Genomic DNA, 22,946 nt, shown 5'->3' with positions numbered 1-22,946 from the left:
TTATCTGAGGGTTGTCTTTTTCTTGAAGAGAAACTTTAAGTTTTCAATTGGTTCAAATTCCCATATCTTGCTTGATTTCTCAGGCTTAGTAGAGTGGCAATAAGGCTTTACTCGTGGTTAGTAGAGTTGAAATAAGTTTTACGCGTGTGTGACATATCCAACTAGAGATGAAGCAATGTTGACTCCTGTGGAAGTGGAGGACAGGACAGTAAGAGGCCCTATCCATAGGGGTGTTGAGTTCTTGGAGTTCCTTCTTTCCAGGTTTTAATGTATAACTGTAATCCTGGCGGGTATAAAGATGGGGAGCCCTCGGAGTTCTGTTCAGGCCCTTGAGTTCTTCTTTAAACAAAATATTGTATTACTTGTTGAAACTTAGCTAGGGAGGTGACATATGGTAGGAGTTTGGTAGCAGTTTCGACCCATAGGTCGAGAACTGCTAGCAGGGTCACCTAAGACCACCGGAAAACACAGATATTTACATTACAATTCATAACAGTAGCAAAATTAGTTATGAAGAAGCAACGAAAATAATTTTTGGTTGGGGGTCACCACTGCATGAGGAACTGTATTAAAGGGTCAAGGCATTAGAAAGGTTGAGAAGCACTGCTCTATAGTTTCTCCAAGTAAGAAAGCTGAATGTATTCCCTCTCCCACCCTTGACTTTTTAAAAAAATATATTTTATTATTTAGAGAGGAAGATAGAGGATAGAGAGTTAGAAACATCAATGAGAGAGAATCACTGATCAGCTGCCTCTTGCACACCCCCTACTGGGGATGTGCCAGCAACCAAGGTACATGCCCTTGACCGGAATCAAACCTGGGACCTTTCAGTCTGCAGGCTGACACTCTATCCACTGAGCCAAACCAGTTTCGGCCCACCCTTGACTTTTGAGCTTGGTCATGGGACTTATGGATGTTAGGCATGTAATGCAGGCACGGTGTGCCTCTTTTTTAAAAATATTTTTATTGATTTCAGAGAGAGGATGAGAGAGGGAGAGAGAGAGTAACATCAATGAGAGAGAAACATCTATCAGCTGCTTCTGGCATGCCCCCTACTGGGGGTGTAGCCCACAACCTGGGCATGTGTCCTGATTGGGAATAGAACCAGCAACTTCCTAGTGCATGGGACGACATGCAACCAACTGAGCCACACCAGCCAGGCAAGGCTTACCTCTTGTATCTCTGCCATTGCCATAAAATACAAGAATGAGAGATGTATGGTACAGAGTCATCAGAGTGCCTATAGACCTATAATTCGAAATAGAATTAACCAGCTGAGCCTACTATAGGTCATCTGGCCCTCAAGTGTGTGAATAAGCCCAGCTGGGACTGCAATGCCCCAGCCAAATGCCGAAGTATGAGCACCTTATAAAGATGAAGTGAGAAATATGTTTAAAGGCACAGTAACTAACAAAACTAGAATCTATGAAAAATATTAAATTTAAAATAAAGGATTCAAACTTTTTACAAATTTTGGCATAAATAGTCAAGCACACTAGATCTTAAACATGATTATGCTTGCCAAAAATAGGTTACTCTTTAAAATTCAAACACCAACCCCCCACCCCCTTCCTAACATACCCTGCCACGTATATTCTGTTTTGGTAGAGACTAACACCAGGCATATTTATTTTTCCTGAATAACTTTATAAAGTTGTTAAAAAAAAAAACCAAAAAAAACTTGGATATTTGGTCAGAATAAAACTTGGAAAGATTCCTAAATTGTATATATAATTCCATAAATTAAGTAAAGTTTTGCAATAGGAAATAATCCATCTTTTCCCGGTGAAATTATTAGTAATGCAATACTTTGGAGGAGGAGGGGAGGACTCAGACACTGAAGTTAATATATATATTTTCCCCCAGAGAGGAAGGGAGAGGGAGAGATAGGAACATCAACGATGAGAAAAAATCATTGATTTGCTGTTCCCTGCATACTCCTTACTGGGGGATCAAGCCCACAACATGTGCCCTTACCCGAATCATTGAACCGTGACCTCCTGGTTCATAGGCTGATGCTCAACCACTGAGCCACACCAGCCGGACTACCACTACTTCTTAATCTTATACATATTACTTATCCTCTGTCAGGCATAAAATAAATGTTTATTAAGCGCATACATGCCTGTGTCTATTAGGCTTGTAGAAGACAGTCGCCGTCATGAAATCTACAACTAACTGGAAAGCAGCGAATAAAGTAATTATGAAGGATAACTTTAACTAGTAATAAGCACAATTATCTCCCCCCACCCCCCAAACTACACCCTATTTTGGAACTCTTCAGACACGTTTCTACTCCAGGTGTAAAATGTCAAATCTCAGCATTCCCAGGGGATTTCCCATGCTAAGATCCTGGGACCCATTCATTTTCTTCCCTACCTCTTTCCGGCGTTCTCCAGTTTTCCCTCCTCCACGACTTTGGAACAAATAACACCTAAAATGCAGACGAACCCCAGGAACCAGCCTCCCTACGCTCTTTGCACTGGGGTCCCCAGCTGCCGCCGCGCTCCGCGCCTCCAGCAGTCAAACCTTCCCGCCGCTGCCACACGCGAATTCACCGGAAGTTCTTGCCCGGAAGCCGCTGGAGCGCGCGCCCCGTCGATTTCGTTCCCCGAGACGCGCAGCGGACAGGGTCCCGCAGCGGTGCATTCTGGGAAGGCGGCCGGGCTCTCAGCTTTGTTTCCGGCGGAGGAGCAGCGGCCCGGTTTCCCGACAGCCCGCGGGGGCGCCGCGTTCCCCAGGCCGCCGGCTCCCCACGGAGGCGCTCCGGCTTCCCCGCTCGGTCTCTGGCTCGCGCGGGGTCCTCCCGCCGCTGGCCCGGCCGCCAGCATGTCCGGGGTGCGCGCCGTGCGGATCAGCATCGAGTCGGCCTGCGAGAAGCAGGTCCAGGAGGTGGGCCTGGATGGCACGGAGACGTACCTGCAGCCGCTGTCCATGTCCCAGAACCTGGCGCGCCTGGCGCAGCGGATCGACTTCAGCCAGGGCTCGGGCTCCGAAGAGGAGGAGGCCGGGGCCGCCGAGGGCGACGCGCAGGACTGGCCGGGCGCCGGGACCAGCGCGGACCAGGACGACGAGGAAGGTAAGGCCCGGGGGTCTGCCCCTGGCGTCCGCCGGTCCGTCCGGACGTCCCAGGACCCGCCCGGGAAATGCCACCCTGTCTCTTCTGTGCTCCGTGAGATGCTGTGTGTCCTTTTAAAAAAGTAAGAGGTTTGTATGAAAGTAACACCCGCGCAGAACAGTGACTTTGGTCTTCTTTGTTTTGTTTTTGTTAATCCTCATCTGAGGATATTTTATCCTTTGATTTTTTAAATTTATTTTTAAAATATATTTTATTGATTTTTTTTTTTTTTTTTTTTTTACAGAGAGGAAGGGAGAGGGATAGAGAGCTAGAAACATCGATGAGACAGAGAAACATCGACCAGCTGTCTCCTGCACACCCCCTACCGGGGATGTGCCCGCAACCAAGGTACATGCCCTTGACCGGAATCGAACCTGGGACCCTTCAGTCCGCAGACAGATGCTCTATCCACTGAGCTAAAAGGGTTTCGGCTAGCCATTGATTTTTTAGAGATTGGAAAGGAGGGGGAAAGACAGAGAGAGACACCATCTATTGGTTGCCTCCCGCAGGGGCCCCAGGATTGAGCCTGCAACAGAGTTACCTGCCCTTGACCAGAATCGCACCCGCGACCCTTCAGTCCACAGGTTTTTTTTTTCTAATCACTGAGAAAACCAGCCGGGGCGTGCGCTCGCGCTCGCTCGCTCGCTCTCTCTCTCTCTCTCTCTCTCTCTCTCTCTCTCTCTCTCTCTCTCTCTCTCTCATAGCTGGACAATTTAGGGTTTTGTTTTACTATCAGTACCCCGTATCGTTCTGCAAGTTTCCTTGAGTTGTAGCGTTTGAAACATGTTACTGGTGCAGTGTTGACGTTTTAAATAGAGCTTTTGTCACTTGGCATACTGTGGTTAAGAGCCCTGGAGTTCTCTGCTTTGCCATTTTTGACCTGGGTGAGGTTGAACGGGTTCCTTTGTTTCTCTGTGCAATTGTGAGCGTCGATGGTAACACCTGTATTGATTGGAGTGTGAGATAAAGGTTTAAGAGGTAGACGGAGGCCAATCTAGTCTGCCAGGATAAGCATTTGGCTTTTGTCAGGATGACAACTGAAAGCTTTTGAAGGATTTTAAGTAGGCAGATGATTTTGTTTAAAAAGATTATCCAGGATGCTCTGTAGTAAATGGGAAACAAAACTGGAAGGAGAGAGGCTAGAGAATTGTAGAAAAAATATGAATGGTTTTGGGGTTCTCATTCTTGCCAAAGATAAAAAATATTCACAATTCTTGTTATAGTAATAGGCAACAGGAGTAGCCATAAACAAAGTGAAGAGCTGAGTGATGGACTGGGAAAAATATTGGCCCACAGTGGTTAATATCCTTCATATTCAGAGCCCCTTCAACTTGCAAAGAAAAGGACAAGTCACTGGAAAAAGAAGCCAAACATATAAGCAGTCAGCTCACAGAGGAAAGACCTCAGATCTCTAGTAGGGGGAGGCGAGTTAAAACATCATACTATTTTCATGCATAAGATTAGCAGAAATTTAAAAGATTGTTAATATCCAGGGTTTGGAATGTGAATTGATAGAGCCTTTTTGAGAAACAACATGGCAATTCTGTACATATCAGAATTTAAAAAAAAAAAAAAAATATATATATATATATATATTATTGATTTTTCACAGAGAGGAAGAGAGAGAGATAGAGAGCTAGAAACGTCGATGAGAGAGAAACATCAGCCAGCTGCCTCTTACACACCCTCTACCGGGGATGTGCCCGCAACCAACGTACATGCCCCTGACCAGAATCGAACCTGGGACCTTTCAGTCCGCAGACCGACGCTCTACCACTGAGCCAAACTGGTTTCGGGCATATCAGAATTTTTAAAAATAATTCTTAAAAAAAAAATTTTAATTTATTTTTATTGTTAATAGTATTACATCTCCCATTTACTCCCCTATCTCCCTCTTCTCCCAGCCCCAACTCCTTCCCTTTCCCACCCTCCTGGTCTTCACCACCCTATTGCCTGTGTCCATTGGTTATGCATATCCTCCTACATAATAAAAGAGCAATATGCAAATTAACCATCACTCCGTTACACCCGCAAGCCACGCCCATAAGCCAATCAGAGTGAGTATGCAAATAAATCCAACCAAGATGGCTACAGCCACAGAGAGCAGGAGAGAGGCTTGGGTTTCCCAGGCAATCGCGGAAGCCAAGCTTTCCGCCTGCCCTAGCCGGCCTAGGCCTCCCCTCAAGGTACAAAGTTTCAAGTATATAAGGTAAACAAATCCAAACAGAAATGGCAGCAGCCACGGAGCAAGCAGAAGGCTTGGCTCTGCTCCAGACTATAAAGTTTCAATTGTAGAAAATAAATAAATTCCAGCTACCAGGGCCTCTGCTTGGGTTGCTGGGGGGTGTGGCCGGCCTGCAAACCACCATAAGCCCCTCACTCAAGCCACCCCACACCCCCAAGGGAACCCCCACCCTGATCCGAGACATCCTTCAGGGCAAACCAACCCGTGCACCAGGCCTCTATTCTATCTAATAAAAGAGTGATATTCAGAGTGACCATCACTCCAACAGACAAGATGGCTGCCCCCATGTGGACACAAGGTGGCCAGCAGGGGAGGGCAGTTGGAAACAATCAACCTTGCAGGGGAGGGCAGTTAGGGGTGATCTGGCCAGCAGAGGAAGGAAGTTGGGGGCAAAAAAGGCTGGCAAGGGAGCAGTTAAACATCAATCAGGCTGGCATGGGAGTGGTTAGGGGGTGATCAGGCTGGCAGGCAGAAGTGGTTAGGGGCAATCAGGAAGGCAGGCAGGTGAGCAGTTGGGAGCCAGCAGTCCTGGATTGTGAGAGGGATGTCCAACTGCCTGTTTAGGCCCAATCCCAATTGGAGAGGGTGCAGGCTGGGCTGAGGGGCACCCCCCCCCCCAACCCTCATGCACTAATTTCGTGCACTGGGCCTCTAATTTTGAAATAAAATTTATTATTATTATTATTTTTTAGTTATTTAAAACCTCTGAATGGGCATCCTAGCTTTTATTCATTATAACTAATATTCATGTATTTCTTTTTTTTTTTTTTTTTTTTTCTTTTTCTTTTTAGGGTTGGTAAAATTTCAGCCTTCCCTTTGGCCTTGGGACTCAGTGAGGAACAATTTGCGAAGTGCCCTGACAGAGATGTGCGTTCTCTATGATGTTCTCAGTATTGTTAGGGATAAAAAATTTATGACTCTTGATCCGGTTTCTCAGGATGGACTTCCTCCAAAACAGGTATTTGTGGGCTTTAGATGGATAATGGTACCATTTTGTTAAATCCCAGGATCACTTTTTAGGCTGTGTGCCTACTGTTCCCTTTTCCTTTCATGCAAAATTAAGTCAAGGTGAAGATTTAAAGACTAACTGGCTCAAAACAAATTCATAAAACTGTATCCGTTATACTAATATTATTTTATTAATATTCCAGTGACTTTTGGGAAACTTAAGTCTCATTAAAAATATAATACTTTAAAGTTTCCCAAATCTTAACAAAGTCTTAGAGCCTGCATTCTTAGTCTACAATATATTATACAAAAATGTTATGACAGAATGACTTTGGGGTAAGATGGACCTGGGTTCAAATCCTGCCTTTGTCCTCAATAGCCCTGTGACCTTGAGTAAGTTATTTTCTCATTTTTTCTTCTAATCCCTCCCCTCCGTTTTAGGGCCTGGTTAGAAAAATTAGAAAAGCCCAATTATGGAGGATATTGAAAGCAAGGTAAAATTACTGAGCTCTGATGAGTGTGTTCAAGGTTTGAACATTAGAAGATGAAAGGGATGCGGAAAAGGGGTGAATTGGTGAATGAAGAGTCTGAAATTGGGGAGGTCAGCTGAGAAGGTTTTTAAGGAAAACAAGCATCAAGGTCGTGACCAAGTTAATTAATGGCGTGGAGAGGAAATAAGGGTTATAAGAATCTATTTGTAAATAAAATTAAGTGAATTACTTAATTACTCACATGGAAAAAGTTTCAGAATCTAGAAACATTGCTTTGGAAGACTTCTTAGAGAACATTAAATCTGCTTCCTTCATCTTACAGAGAGAAAACTAAGTCCAGGGAGATCAGTGATGTGTTCAGATTGCAGGGAAGCCAGTGGTTAGAGAGCCAAGCTGAGACCTCCAGCACCTCATTCAGAGCCCACTGCCTTTTCCACCTCAGTGCTTCTCTGAAAAAGGAATTGCAGGAGTTTCTTGAGCTCTTCAGGAACTTAGAATTAGGTCCTCTACCACGAGCAAAAGGTTATTGTGACATTGCTGTGAAACTTGATGATTTTGACGCTTACATAGCCAGAACACTTTCTGTTTGGAAGTATGTGTGGTGAATGTACTGTGCAAATTGGTGGTGACTGTGGATATTTATGTATGTGTATATAGTACTGGTGCAGCCATTACAGATTTTTGATTTCTCATCAGTTTTCCAAAAATTAGCGTTCAGTGAAATACATTTAATATTAATGCTGCTTGGTTTCAGTATTCATTTGAAAGGCACTTAGGTAGCTCACTGTAATACAAGATAATTTTATAGCTGTAGTCGGTGGAGTCATTCATTTATTCATTAAATAAAATATAACAAGCCAGGCATTGTTCTAGGGCCTGTGGATATAGTGGTTTCTGCCATCATAGAGGTTTCAATTCAAGTAGGCGTTATAGACCTTCATCAGAAGTTTAATAAGTGCCACCAGAGAGTATACACGTGAGTGAGGAGTGTCCAGACACAGAGGGAGGGAGCCTAACTGAGCTGGGCAGAGTGATGCAGGGTCAGTTCTGAGGAGTAGCCCACGGCACTGATTTTGGTTTGACCTGAGTCTTTATTTGAGTTGACCAAAGAAATGGGTTAAGGTTATTATTTTTAAAAAATACATATTATGTATATTTCCCCCCCTCTTTGCTTTAATTTAGAAATCTCTTTAGTAGGTATGTTGCTACTGGGAAAATGTGTAATTTTCAAATCATTTAAAAATAATACAGAACTACTCTTTTGAATTGTTTTGGTAGAATCCTCAGACACTACAGTTGATATCTAAAAAGAAGTCACTTGCTGGAGCAGCACAAATCCTATTGAAGGGCGCAGAAAGACTGACTAAATCAGTTACCGAAAATCAAGAAAATAAGCTACAAAGAGACTTCAACTCTGAGCTTCTGAGATTAAGGCAACACTGGAAACTTAGAAAAGTTGGAGATAAAATTCTTGGAGATCTAAGCTACAGAAGTGCAGGTATAGATTACTATTAAAAACTGTGCTTTTAAACTAAAGTTTATAAAAGTAATATACAGAATTGATTGTAATGTTACATATTCTATAATATGTTGTTTCTCAGTTACATGTTACATATTAAAGTTTTAATTTCTGTAAATTTAGCCTGAAGAAACTAAATTACTTTTATAGCCCTAGATAAATATATATAAACTAGAGGCCTGCTGCACAAGATACATCCACTCGGAGGGTCCCTCAGCCCAGTATATGGCCTCTTGCAGTCCAAGAGCCCTCGGGGGATATCCAGCTGATGGGGAGGGGGCCTAAGCAGGCAGTCGGACATCCTTAGCACTGCCACAGAGGTGGGAGAGGCTCCTGCTACCACTGCTGTGCTCACCACCTGTGAGCTGCGCTCCCCCTGTGGGAGCACACTGACCATCATGGCGCAGCTCCTGCATAGAGCATCTGCCCCCTGGTGGTCAGTGCATGTCATAGCTATCAGTCGTTCAGCTATTCAGTCGATTTGCATATTACCCTTTTATTATATAGGATAGTTTATAGATTCAATGTGAAAACCTTTGGATACATTTAACAGAAAGTTCAAAGATAGGGTTTATGTTTAACATAATCTGAATCATAATTAACATATAATATATGTCAGAAATAAAAAGGTAGGACTGGATTCATAATCAGAGGCTCACCTGTAAACCTTAAAAAACTGGGCCTAAAGGAGAAAAGAAACATTTCTGTTGTTTTGGTGTTTTGATTTGTTTTCTTCCCTTCAATCTGCTAAGCTGTTTTCACATCCTGGATGAAGAGAGAATGGTGAAAACACCCTTCCTACCCTTTTCCCATTCAACCGTGGCTGCAAGGAATATACTTTGTGGACATATACTAAAGTTTGATGATCTTGAATTCACATGTCTTGGTGTACATTCTTTGTGGTTGGGCTATAAAAGCAGGTTTCTCAGAGTATTTATGGAAGTGTCTTTAAGCTGCTGAATTGTATTCAGAGGAACTACAAAGTAAAAGTTAAAAGACTCACGGTTCAATGGTATAAAGGTTTTGAATACCAAGGGATAAAGCAAGGAGCCTTGGCTGTGATTGTTGAGCTAATAATAGTAAAGATCAATATATGTTTTTTAATTTGTTGATTTGAGAGAGGAAGGTAGAGAGAGAGAGAGACATCAATATGTTGTTTTCACTTATTTACGCCTTCATTGGTTGATTCTTGTATGTGTCCTGACAGCTGATCGAACCCTCAACCTTGATACTCTAAACAACTGAGTTACTTGGCCAGGTCTAGTAGATCAGTATTTTAAAATAATTAATTTTGCCAGGACCGGTTTGGCTCAGTGGATAGAGCGTCGGCCTGCGGACTGAAAGGTCCCAAGTTCAATTCCGGGCAAGGGCATGTACCTTGGATGCGGGCACATCCCCAGTAGGGGGTGTGCAAGAGGCAGCTGATCGATGATTCTCTCTCATCGATGTTTCTAACTCTCTATCCCTCTCTCTTCCTCTCTGTGAAAAATCAATAAAATATATTTTTTTAAAAAAAGAATTAATTTGCTAGAGCAAGTCAGCATTATTCTAAAATTAAAGGAAGGTAGATTGAGGTGGTTTAAGTCAAATAGTAGAGAACCTGTGTGCCTCAGCATTGCTGTGAATTGGGAAATTTTGAATTCTGAAGGCAAAATCCCATTACAAAGATGAATTCAAGATGATAAAGACATTTTTACATTTTATTAGGCGGACTGTAGAAGCTGTACTCTCTAGCTGTGGGCGTTGTAAGTTCTTGCCAACAAATAATTATGTGCAAGTACTTTACCCAATTTCTGTGGGACAGTCACCCATGATTATAAAAGGATTTGATTACATTTGTTCCTAATTGCAAGAAGATCTTGACCATCTTCCCTTGTTATAAAACAGCAATTACTGATAATCACTCACTCTTGACATAATTCAGCAGTCAAAACAACTTACCGAAACTTTTGCACTGAACAAAAGCACCTCATAAAAAAATTTAGGGACTGATTAAAAAAAGAGTAGTGTACACACTGTCCTTTTGTCCTTGCTGGATTATGAGCACTTCACTTGCAATCTGATTCTAGAGGCTGAGCTCCAAAAGTATTTAATCTCCAGGAAGTACATTCATTTTGCCTAGCCGTTGTGCCTCAGTCTATGAACCAGGAGGTCACAGTTTGATTCCCCGTTAGGGCACATGCCCAGATTATGGGCTTGATTCCCAGTAGGGAGCATGCAGGAGGCAGCCAATCAATGATTGTCTCATAATTGATGTTTAAATCTCTCTCTCCCTCTCCCTTTCTCTCTGAAATCAAATATATATAAGTTTTTTTGTAAGGGTAAGAACCAGACTTTTAGATTAATATTTTTATATCTTAAGTCAAATGGACATTCTGAATTCTGTGCATGAAGTCCTTCCATCCCAGGTTTTGGATGGAAGGACTTCATGCACAGCCCCTCTTCTAAAGGTAGAGAGTTCTGGAGTGAATACAGGGTTTTTATTTTATGCTAGAACCATCTGTGCTGATATGGTGTTTTTTAATGTACTTTCCTTTTTTTTTTTTTTTTGTATGCATGCATATAAGCATAACCAATGGACACAGACACCTGGGGGGTGAGGGCATGAGTGGAGGGTGGGAGCAGGGACAATAGGGGGATAAGGATATATATGTAATCAATAAAGAAAGAAATATATATATATATATATTTTTAATTTTTTTTTAAAGAAGTATATTTATTTTATGAAAACTATTGGAATAAAACAATTTGGATGGCACATGGAGTTCATATTATAATAATAGCATTAGACTAGGGAGTGTTCTTTTTTTAAGGTAGATAAAACTTTTCTCCTGCTTCCTTTCTTCCCTTTGCTCACCAACCCTTCCTCTTTCCCCCTGAACACATGTTTTGGTGGGAACTTAACTTACTAGTATGATTCAATGATGTGGATGTAAAATATTACTTTTTACTTAATGTATGTTAAATGTGTTCATTGCTTTTTTTTTTTCTCCTATTTTTAATACCCTACTAGGATCTCTCTTTCCCCATCATGGTACATTTGAAGTAATAAAGAATACAGATATTGATCTAGATAAGAAGATACCTGAAGATTACTGTCCCCTGGATGTTCAAATTCCTAGTGATTTAGAGGGATCTGCATATATCAAGGTATTTGTCAGAGTATTTTTCAAGTAATTTCTATATATATATATATTGATATATATATATATTATTGATTTTTTTACAGAGAGGAAGAGAGAGAGATAGAGAGCTAGAAACGTCGATGAGAGAGAAACATCGACCAGCTGCCTCTTGCACACCCCCCACCGGGGATGTGCCCGCAACCAATGTACGTGCCCTTGACTGGAATTGAACCTGGGACCCTTTAGTCTGCAGACCGACGCTCTACCGCTGAGCCAAACCGGTTTTGGCTCAAGTAATTTCTTAATAGCCCAGAGACTAATGTGCTAACATTTGTGTATGTGTCTTTATTGTCATATAGGTTTCCATTCAAAAACAGGCTCCAGACATAGGCGACCTGGGCACGGTTAACCTCTTCAAACGGCCTTTGCCCAAATCCAAACCAGGTATAGTTATGTTCTATCCTCTAATGTTTAGTCTTAACTGACTTAAACATACAAATAATCTAAAGGTAAATATAGATAGGAAAAATAGGAATTTTGGAGTAAAAACCAGTAGAAATGTTCTATTTATAATTTGTTGATTAACCATTAGTAAAGAGCTGTGTAATTTTTTTTAAAATATATTTTATTGATTTTTCACAAAGAGGAAGGGAGAGAAAGAGCTAGAAACGTCGATGAGAGAGAAACATCGACCAGCTGCCTCTTGCACACCCCCTACTGGGGATGTGCCCGCAACCAATATACATGCCCCTGACCGGAATCGAACCTGGGACCCCTCAGACCGCAGACCGACGCTCTACCACTGAGCCAAACCGGTTTCGGCTGTGTAATCTTTTTTTTAAGATTGACCTTATTTACCAGTTTTCTTTGTGTAAAAGAAGCAATAATTTCTGTATTTTGGAAAGTATATGCTGTAATGTAATACTTCTTTTTTTTAATTTTTTTTTATTTTTACATATTTTATTGATTTTTTTTGCCCCCCTTCCTCCCTCCCACACATCCCCTCCCTCCCCAGAGTTTTATGTCCATTGGTTGTACTTATATGCATGTATACAAGTCCTTCGGTTAATCTATTATCTCCCCCAGATCCTCCTCCTGTAATGTAATAATATTTCTGAACTTCTGTTGTATGTATTCTGTTCACCATTGAAGCTAGTTAATGCACAATATACTTAGATAATTTACATATGTATATGTCTTCTGTCTTTCAGGTTCCCCACACTGGCAGATGAAATTAGAAGCAGCACAAAATGTTCTCTTATGTAAAGAAATTTTTGCACAGCTCTCCCGGGAAGCTGTTCAAATTAAATCACAGATCCCTCACATTGTGGTGAAAAACCAGATCATCTCTCAGCCCTTTCCAAGTACGAGCAACCAACCCTTCCAAGATTTATAAATAGGACTTTGGGGTTTGGGAAACAGGATAAAGAGTTGTCAAAGGAACAGTGAGAGCAGAGAGGTGGTGTGCTGTCCATAACGGCAGCTGGGAAAGCATGCCACACAAGCCACACTACTGATTCTATGACCTAAATAGTGGAACTCCAAATTTTAAACAGCACGTGTTCAAAATTTGCACTAGCAAGACCGTTATTCAGCCACAATTGCTTTGAGGTGTCTCTGCTATTGCCATGTGTGGAAGACTTTGCAGGGATCCTGCCTTATTGCCTGAGATGTCACTTAGAAATGCTTAATTTATTATGTTCCCGTAATATTTCTAAATTTATGGAAATTAGATTTTAATTATATGTTTAAAAGGCAGTTAGATTTACCCTGGAGATGAGTCTGTAGTTAGCTGGACACTTGTTTTTTACATGAATTTTGAGGAGTATCTTCTAGATCTTGTCAAGGGATGATAATCTTCATCCTGGTTCCCTTGGAAGCAGGGGAGAGTATCTCTCGCCTAGTTAGTAAGACCATATACCAACTCTTTCGGGTTTTTGTTTTGTTTTTTAAATCATTTTTTTAAATTATATTTTATTGAGTTTTTACAGAGAGGAAGGGAGAAGGATAGAGAGCTAGAAACATCGATGATAGGGAATCATCAATCAGCTGCCTCCTGCACACTCCCTACTGGGGATGTGCCCACAACCATTGTACATGCCCTTGACCGGAATCAAACCTGGGACCTTTCAGTCTGCAGGCCAACTCTCTATCCATGAGCCAAACCCATTTTGGCTTAAATCATTTTTTTAATCTAAAGGAAGAAAAAACTAATTAATATATAGCTTCTGTTCACCTGTCTTTAGCCACCGCACAAGGTCAACAGAATTTGAATTGTTAAAAATACATGGTAGTTTATTGCATTCATGAATAGTCATTTTGAAGCTTCCTCTTTAAGTTTAGAATGCCTCTTGATGTGGTTCAGATCCATTTGCTTTCATGTTTCCAAATGTGAGCTCTTCTTTGAGCATTGTGTAGTAATCCTAATGTGAATTTTTGAGAATGGGCTGTGATTATACTTTATAAAGACAGGTTGTGCCTTTTCATAGTTTAGATTATTGATATCTGTTCTACTTCTTTTTATAAATAGGCTTGCAGTTATCCATTTCTTTGTGCCATTCCTCAAATGACAAGAAATCCCAAAAATTTGCTACAGAGAAGCAAAGTCCGGAGGACCACCTTTATGTCCTAGAGCATAATTTGCATCTGTTGATTAGAGAGGTAATGAAATAAATACTTTCGTTTGCATTGCGGTGAGCATGTCCAGAACAGTGAAAACGCACAAGCTCCCCCCTGCCGAGTCCTCATTAATCACATAACAATGACATTCATGTCGGTGATGAGAATGATTTTTGCTGTTGCATGGGGAATACAGAGATGATCAGAAGAGTCTCTGTTCCCTAGCACAGCTGCTAGTGGTTGAAAGATACCACATGTTTTATAGTGAGGTATAAGAAACGCATGTTAAAGGGCGCAGAGGGAAGAGTGGTTCTGATTGAGTGATGAGGAGAAAGGACATGCCAAAGCCTGTGAACAGGATAGTCCTCCCGTCTCAGGACATGTACCACTTACAGGCCATCTAAAATGGGGTTTCCAGAGTGTTGGTTCACAGCTTAGGCCAATTTCAAAAGAACCCATGAGAAACTTACATGCCAGCCTCCCCTGCCTCATCCCCACGTGGTTCAGTTGTTTGTGATGGTACGAGAATCAGTGTTCTTTCCAAGGTCTGCAGGTGGTTCTATAGGAGCCAGGTTTGGAAGCCTCTAATTGAGGGTATAGTGGACTAACTAGTACTGATTACATGTGTTCTATTGTGAGGCCTATGAAGAATGCTTGGTCTTGTACTTTAAAACTTCTACAATTAAAAATGAAAAAAAAAAATAACAGTTTGAGAGGGACCCTTCTCTTTACAGACTCATATTACGCATGGCCTCGGTGTTAGCACGTTTCTGTGTGCCAGGACTGTGAGCCACTGTATGTGGTTCAGATCCATTGCTTTCATGTTTTCAAATGTGAGCTCTTTGAGCACTGTGTAGTAATTAATATGTGGATATTGATCGTCTATAACAACTTGTTGTTACAGTTTCATAAACAGACCTTGAGTTCTGTCATGATGCCTCATCCAGCAAGTGCACCTTTTGGCCACAAGAGAATGAGACTTTCTGGTCCTCAAGCTTTTGATAAAAATGAAATCAATTCATTGCAGTCCAGTGAAGGGCTTCTGGAAAAAATAATTAAACAAGCAAAGCATATTTTTCTGAGGAGTAGGTAAGAATGAGCAAAGTTATTGCTTGTGTGTGTGTGTGTGTGTTGTGAAACCACAGCCTTTTTTCCTTTATTATTTATCTCACGTGTTATTTTGGACATGCTTTAACCTTCCTTCTCAGGGAAAAGAAGGTGGCTGCAGTATGAGAGCTTATGATTATAAATGGTCCTGTCAGGTTTGGGGAAGACTCAGATCCACGGCCCATGTAACTTGGTATATTTTTTCTAACATGCTGGTGTTTGTGGGCTCTATCCCTTTGACCCCCAGTAGGAGGCATGCAGGGGGGCAGCCAATTGATGTTTCTTTCCTTCCCTTCCTCTCTCTAAAATCAATAAAAACATTTTTAAAGAAGATATAAAGGGAAGATTACTGGCTCTGGAGCTAGACTCCAGGTTTTGTACTGGCTCACAGCTCTGTAACCTTGTAGCAAATTACTTAACATTGCTACACTGCTCTTTTTTCTTCTGAAAAATGGAGCTAATAATATTATCTATTTCACAAGGTTATTAGTAAGATTAAGTTATATAATTCATGAAAACACTTATAATATTTGGTACATAATTAGCACTTGAAGAATCTTAGTTCTTATTCATTCCTATTTTATCTTCCCTGGAGTATAAGGTTTTAATTGTGCAAAATGTTTTTCTAGCTTCTCATGCAAATAATTACAATTCCATCACAGCGTGGGTATGTCCCAAGTCATTTATTAACAGGGGTCGAGTATTGATATTTAAGAATGATTATATTCTTTTTAGAGGCTGAGATTAGTACCGGAGAAGTCCCCTCGCTGTGGAGGGTCCACGATAGCCGACCTTGCTTTAAAGTCTGTGCTTTTCAGACGGTGGTATTTTTAAAATGTCGCCTGCTTCTCAAATCTCCATAAATTGATAAGTGATTTATAATCTTACTGTTTTATTTGGTGGCTTTTACAAAAAAATTTTACTTCTTTTCTTTAAAAGGACTGCTGCAACCATTGACAGCTTAGCAAGTCGCATTGAGGACCCTCAGATACAGGCTCACTGGTCAAATATTAACGACGTTTATGAATCTAGTGTGAAAGTGTTAATCACATCACAAGGTTATGAACAAATATGCAAGTAAGTGTCAAAAACAAGTTCTTCATTTGGAAGAAATACGGCAAACTTTAATTAATAAAAATTATAATTTTATGTAGATAATTGCCAAAATGCTTTCTTCCTAAATATTTACTATAAAATGTGGTACTATAAAATGTGGAAATGTATAGTGCTACTTTTTCTGCATTTGTTCATCTAGATTATTTGACTTGGGGAATTTTAGGTTTCTTGTACATGTCATGTGCTAGCAATTTATATGTTGGTTTGGAAAAGTGTTGTGATCAGAGTGTTAGTTATTGTCTATTTTATGAGGCTTTTTTGTTTGATCTAAATCAAGTTAATAGTGTTCATAATCTGACTTATTTGCTGATTATTTCAGGATAGGGTGAAGACTTGATGAAACCTTTTCCCTTTCTATATGAGAATTTGACCTCTGGTTAATTCTCTAGCTCTAGTCCCCTAGTAACCTGATAAGGAAATATGCCATATGGTTACTAGGCAACATTGCTTATGGCAAAATGATTGATTTCACAGTAAGAAATGGATTGGGACTGGGAGGAATTATAAATACCCGACAGGAATGCCTGTGGATTTCCATGGATGGGGTGGCTTGTGGAACTGGGCAGTCAGTGTCTGTTGTGAGGACCCGGAAAACATGCCTGTGGAGTTGTTACAAGTGAGCGTGGCTCCTGTTGTGTCTGAGGGTTGCAAGTCAAGGCAGGTACTACACATACCCTGTGTGGAGCTCACCTCGGTCAGCCAGGTGTGCCGCTGCTGTGCTGCCAGCTGCATGTCCTGCTGCCAGGACTGCCACAGAGGAGCAGCCGGCGTTGGCCGGCTGGCAAGTACGGTTCCTCTCCTGTGCCCTTCGTAGCCTGGGGCTCAGCGTGGCCTGCGGTGGTCTGCCTGACTCTGATGGTTAGTTGAACCTAAGAAAGCTCCCCACCGCATGGGTGCTGCTGTAGTTTATCACAAGTTATTTTCTTTTTCTATGATAAGGGTTAATGTTTTTTGTGGCATTTACAAGGTAATTTGGAACATTTCTGATTTTTAGTGTATGTGTCTGTCCAGGTCCATTCAGCTGCAGTTGAACATTGGAGTTGAGCAGATCCGCGTGGTGCACAGAGATGGAAGAGTCATCATGCTGTCTCACCAGGAGCAGGAGCTGCAGGACTTCCTTCTGTCTCAGGTGAGAGGCCCGGACTACAAGTCCTGAGCCCCTTCCTCCCATGGCCATTTAAAGACCAAAGTGGGTAAGCAGTGGGAAATGGTAAATCATAAAAAGAAAACCATGTTCTCTGCCATCTTACTTCTAGTGCATATCTTACAATCTGTTGTTTATTTGAAAGTGTTGATAAATATCCGGGATTTGTTTCCACTTAGTGTGTGTTGAAGAGAAAGGATCAGGCCTAAAACTGTCAAACTTTCTCACATTTGCCAAGGTTTGCACTCCAGGGCCACATGGTGGAGAGGTATTAACCCAAGAAAACCAGAGGAAGCGATATTAGGTCAAAACCATAGTGACCATTAGCCATAATATTAAATGGAGTATTTAACCGTAAGCCATATAAAAGCGTTCCCCATATTAAGGGGCAGTATGAAAAGTGCTGGGGTCTAGTCCCAGCTCCCACCACACACTTGCTCTGTGACACTGGACAAACTTCCAGACATTTAACAAGTGTAAAGTAACAACAGTATTTTTCTTACCTTCCTGGAATTGTGATGATCCAGATACTATATTTTCATATAAAATTCCAAAAAATACTGATGCTCTCCATCCTCACTTGAAGCAATAATATTAGACACTGACTTGCTTTTTTGGCACCAAGTAAATGAAATTTATTTGTGAGGAATGGCAGCTCTTGATGGATTGGCAGCTCTAAAATGGCTTTGGTCAACTTAGGCATATGCACAGAGATGTATTGGAGGGCTGCTGGATAGATCCCAGGATCAGTGGGGCGTCTAGAGACAAGGCTTGCAAATGGATAGGGAGCAGAGGAAGCTAGATGGTGAGACCCACAGCCAGAGCAGTGCCACTGCTGCCATCCTGACACTACTCCTTCCGGCTGGTGGCAGACTGTACTCAAACTGCCCCTGCGTCTCAGTCAGGGTCCTAACAGGCAACAAGTGGCACACTCCAGGGGGTTTATTACTTAGGATCCGCTTATGAAAGGGGATGCAGGAGAGCCACCAGGGAAAGTGGTAGCCTGCTGCTAGTAGTAAGCATGTAGCCAGGCCAGTGAAGCCAAAGGGAGAGAGGAGGGACAAGTAAGGAACCCTATGGGGATAGTCACCTAGAACAGACCACCTTGAGAAGACCAGCAGTCTTTTTTCACAGGATACAACAAGCCCAGACAACCTCACAGGAAAGGTACCAAGAGACTAAATACCCTGACTGCACTCTCTTCCCTACCATCCTGCCAGTTCTCATTACCTGGGTGGCTCCCACTATCTGAGCCCACCCTGACACCAGAGGACATGGAAAGCTGTTAATGTAACCATACAGTTCGGGCTCCCGGGCAGAGTAGGCTGGAGTAGACTTGAAGAGTGAATGGAAGATACTCAGCACGCCCTGCTACCTTGATTGTTGCTCCTCATGTAGTGATCCATATGGGAGCATCCAGCTGGTCATGTACTGTCCTCAAAGCTGCCAGTTAGAGAAAGCGAGCGTCGGGCTATTTTAGCTTCTGCAATAGTAGTCACACACAGGAGGATTCCTAGGGTTCCTGTGCTAGATAGTGAAAACCCCACCAAAAGTTTGCAATCATAACGTCAGGTCACTGCAAAGAAAATGTCCATGCCGATTGTCAATAAAGTGTCTTTTTCATTCACAGATGTCGCAGCATCAGGTGCATGCAGTTCAGCAGCTAGCCAAGGTCATGGGCTGGCAAGTGCTGAGTTTCAGTAACCACGTGGGGCTTGGGCCCATAGAGAGCATTGGCAATGCCTCCGCTATAACAGTGGCCTCCCCGAATGGCGACTATGCTATCTCAGGTACTTTTACTTCTTTGGCAGTTTGGCCTTAAATTAGCTTCAATAGTTACATGTACTAACAGTGATTTATCTCTGCAGTGAGTTCATGTAGTGGTGCTGAACAGTATCTGATCGTAGCTGCTTTTCAAAACAACAGATTATAACTTCTCTTTCAGTAGTTATAAAAATTGTTTGCTTGCAACACATTTTCCTGAGAGAACACCTGAAGACTGCCTTCGTCATTGTTACCCTTGCAGTTTGAAATCTTTAATGGAAAAGAGCTTTTTAAAAATGTACTGCTATAGATTTGGGAAGATTGATATCTGATCCTAAAGATGGTAAAGGGACGGCTCAGAGAGGAAGAGGTGCTTCACTAAGCACTTGCTGTGAGTCGGGCACTTGAACAAGCACCTACACATATTACCCAGTTGACAGTTATATTTGGAGTGCTATGGTTTTCCAGACTTAAAATGATCTTTTCTAACACCTGCTTTAAATAATAGAATGAGTGGGTAGTTAGAAGTTTTTCCCCATAGGATCACAGGTTGTGTATCTGCAAGCTTGGTATTGCTAGATCTTTATTAATAAGAATTTAAAAATATGCTCTTCTTCTTCCCTAAGTAATAGTTAAAGCCTCATTAACATAGAGTTCTTAATTCAAGATAATCTTTTTTTCATCCCTCCTTGTCCTGATTCTGAACATTTGAGTTTCATTATATATTTGATGCTTCCAGAACGACCTTCCAGAGGACTAGTGGGCAGGGGGGGTAGGGGGGAGGGGGGAGGGCCATGAGGCAGCCGGGCCACAAGGGCCAAGCCCCTTGCACGAATTTTATTTTTATTTTTTTTTATTTTTTATTTTTTATTTTTTATTTTTTTCTTTTTTTTCCTTTTTTTTTTTTTTTTTAAATCAATCTTTATTGTTCATATTATTACAAAGGTTCCTCATTTCTTTCCCCCCTCCACCAGGTTCCCACCCCACCCTCTGCCCCCTCCCCATCCCCCATTGTCCTCATCCATAGGTGCACAGTTTATGTTCAGTCTCTTCCTCCCTCCCTTTCCCCGATAGTAAATCCCTTTTCAGATAGTAAATCTGTTACTTAGCATTTTCTCATATCAATAATACCTCCACATGCCCAATGATACACTTCACACAAAAGACATTTCCAAATAGGTCAACCAGCCTCATCCAGGCCCACCCAGGGCACTCACAGATCAACACCCCAGCGCTATACTAACTCAACACATCCAGATCTAAGCCTTCATCACTTGATTCAGCAGACCCTCAAGTTCCCGCAAAAGTTTCCAGCCATGTCTGAGAGGCAGCCGTGGGCAGGGACAGGCAAGGAGCGAGCTGTTTCAGGCCTGGCTGCTCCGGGCCTGGCCTCTGTTGCTCTGGTTCGTTCCACAACCAGCTGCTCCGGGTCTGGTCACTGCCACTCCCGACCTAGTTGCTCTGGACTTGGCTGTTGCTGCTACAGGCCTGGCCGCACCCAACCTGGCTGCTCTGGGCCCGGTTGCTCCAGTCCCTGCCGCTCCGGGCCTGGCCGCTCCCAGCCTATCAGCTGCTGCTCCGGGCCTGGCCGCTCCCAGCCTGGCAGCTGCTGCTCCTGGCCTGGCCGCTCCGGGCCTGGCCGCTCCCAGCCTGGCAGCTGCGGCTCCGGGCCTGGCCGCTCCCAGCCTGGCAGCTGCTTCTCCAGGCCTGGCCACTCCCAGCCTGGCAGCCACTGCTCCGGGCCTGGCTGCACCAGACCCGGCTGCTCCCGGCCTGGCCGCTCCCAGCCTGGCAGCCGCTGCTCCGGGCCTGGCCGCACCAGACCCGGCTGCTCCGGGCCTGGCAGCTCCCAGCCTGGCAGCTGCTGCTCCGGGCCTGGCCGCTCCCAGCCTGGCAGCCCCTGCTCCTGGCCTGGCCGCACCAGACCCTGCTGCTCCGGGCCTGGCCGCTCCCAGCCTGGCAGCCGCCCTTGCACGAATTTTAAACAGAATTTTAAAGTTGGTAACAGACAAGGTTTTTGTGATCATGGTAGAATGCAGTTGTACGATCTACTTTTTCTATTTTGGAAAAATAGCGTGTTGATATTTTGATTATGCTCCACAGTGCGCAATGGCCCTGAAAGTGGCAGCAAGATTATGGTTCAGTTTCCACGTAACCAGTGTAAAGACCTCCCAAAAAGTGATGTTCTACAAGATAACAAATGGAATCATCTTCGTGGACCATTCAAAGAAGTTCAGTGGAGTAAAATGGAAGGTCGAAACTTTGTGTATAAAATGGAGCTGCTTATGTCTGCACTGAGCCCTTGTCTACTATGATATTCTTCCAGAAGGTCCAGATTTTTTTTCCAGGGAAGTTTCCAGAAACTTTGATTTGAGGTGTTCGCAGATCGAATACAGACAAAAGGAAGAGAAATCTTCCAAACGTTTACTTAGCATTTTGGAACCTTCACTTTATAAGTGACAAGTGCTTTGTGGAAATTTATGTACAGTTAGTTATGGGGAAATGTAAAATAATACTATTTTTGTGCAGTTAACTTGAAATGTTATTAACTTATGGGTTTGAATGTGCTTTTTAAAGCATTCCTTTGATGTTGACACCAAATAAAACATATGGTTAAAAATTCCAGATACTTTCTGAATTAACTGCCTAAATGAGTTGTGTCTTTAATCAACTTGTCTCAGTCCACAATTTGTTAAAAGATTGCTTAATACTCTGGCACAGATTTCATACTGGAATTCACTAGACAGGTCCTCTGCCTGAAGTGTAGCAAAGTACATGCCAACCAAAGGAGCTTGCCCTCCCTTCCCTACTGAAGCTATTAAACAGTGCACTGGCCTTATGACGGGCTCTTCCTCCAGAGGTCTTCTGAATGCATGCGCGGGTCTAACCTGAATAGTGCTATGAGCACTTTCTCAGCTTTGGGGCTTCCTTGGACCCCTTTTCGGTCTGTCCCACTCCCTGCGAGAGGGCATGCCCCTGCCTCGCCCCGCCTCTGGGACTCCAGCTTTCACGCAGTGGCCTTGGATCACTTTTTTCATTAAAGTCTGACCCCGTCTTCTATTATTAGTCCTCTTGTTTTTTTCATAGGGCAAATACTAATGGATTAATGGATTACGTTTTGCAAGTAACATGTGTGCATGTTTGAAAATAGTGCCCCCAAACCTAAAAAGCCTGAGCAACTTCCCTTAGGGGATTTAGGCTGATGGGCCTTTTGGTACCACTATAAATAATATATAGGTAGTGGTTTCTTTATGAGTACAGCTTCAATTTTTAAAGGATTCTCTTTTAATAATTTAAAACGTGACTTTTAAAAAGTTACTTTAAAAGTTCTTTGTATTACTCTTTTTCCTTTTAAAAGAAAAATGGTACCTGTCAGCCATAAAATACTATAACACCTCCGTGTTTTGCTTTCTTTTTTCCCTTTCTGATCAAGATATGGCTATCCATGGAAATTGAAATAGTAAGAATCTGCAGTTAATAATTTTAAAACGCTTTGATGCTGCATAATTATGGTGGCTCGCAAAGTTGCCTTAGCTGATTTTACCACGCTCTTTTGTACAGTTCGTCTCACATGAGGAGCCTTGTGTGATTTTGAAAAGCTCACACTATAGTGCAGTGAACCTCAAATTTTCATCAAAGAACTAGCTTTTAACAAACTACCAAGAAACTTCCCACCATTGCAAATTGATACTTTGAAAAATATAATAAAAACTAACCACTAGAAAATTTAAATTTTAAAAAGATAACAGT

General features: G+C 42.3%; 1 protein-coding gene across 1 annotated transcript; it reads left to right on the top strand.

Annotated features, from left to right (window-relative positions):
- Positions 1-2,620: 2,620 nt before the first annotated feature.
- MED17 (mediator complex subunit 17) lies at positions 2,621-21,819 on the top strand. The gene is made up of 12 exons (XM_084895380.1): positions 2,621-3,079; positions 6,155-6,321; positions 8,081-8,300; positions 11,335-11,471; positions 11,806-11,890; positions 12,658-12,810; positions 13,977-14,107; positions 14,970-15,154; positions 16,112-16,249; positions 17,300-17,417; positions 19,063-19,222; positions 21,300-21,819. Exons 1-12 carry the CDS (start codon positions 2,830-2,832, stop codon positions 21,509-21,511), a joined length of 1,956 nt encoding a protein of 651 aa, XP_084751506.1. The 5' UTR covers positions 2,621-2,829; the 3' UTR covers positions 21,512-21,819.
- The last annotated feature ends 1,127 nt before the right edge of the window (positions 21,820-22,946 follow it).

Source organism: Pipistrellus hanaki, assembly GCF_964339955.1.
Source record: "Pipistrellus hanaki genome assembly, chromosome: 9".
Taxonomy (NCBI): domain Eukaryota; kingdom Metazoa; phylum Chordata; class Mammalia; order Chiroptera; family Vespertilionidae; genus Pipistrellus; species Pipistrellus hanaki.
The sequence above is the reverse complement of the archived record's forward strand: the minus strand, read 5'-3'. Positions and strand labels throughout refer to the sequence as shown.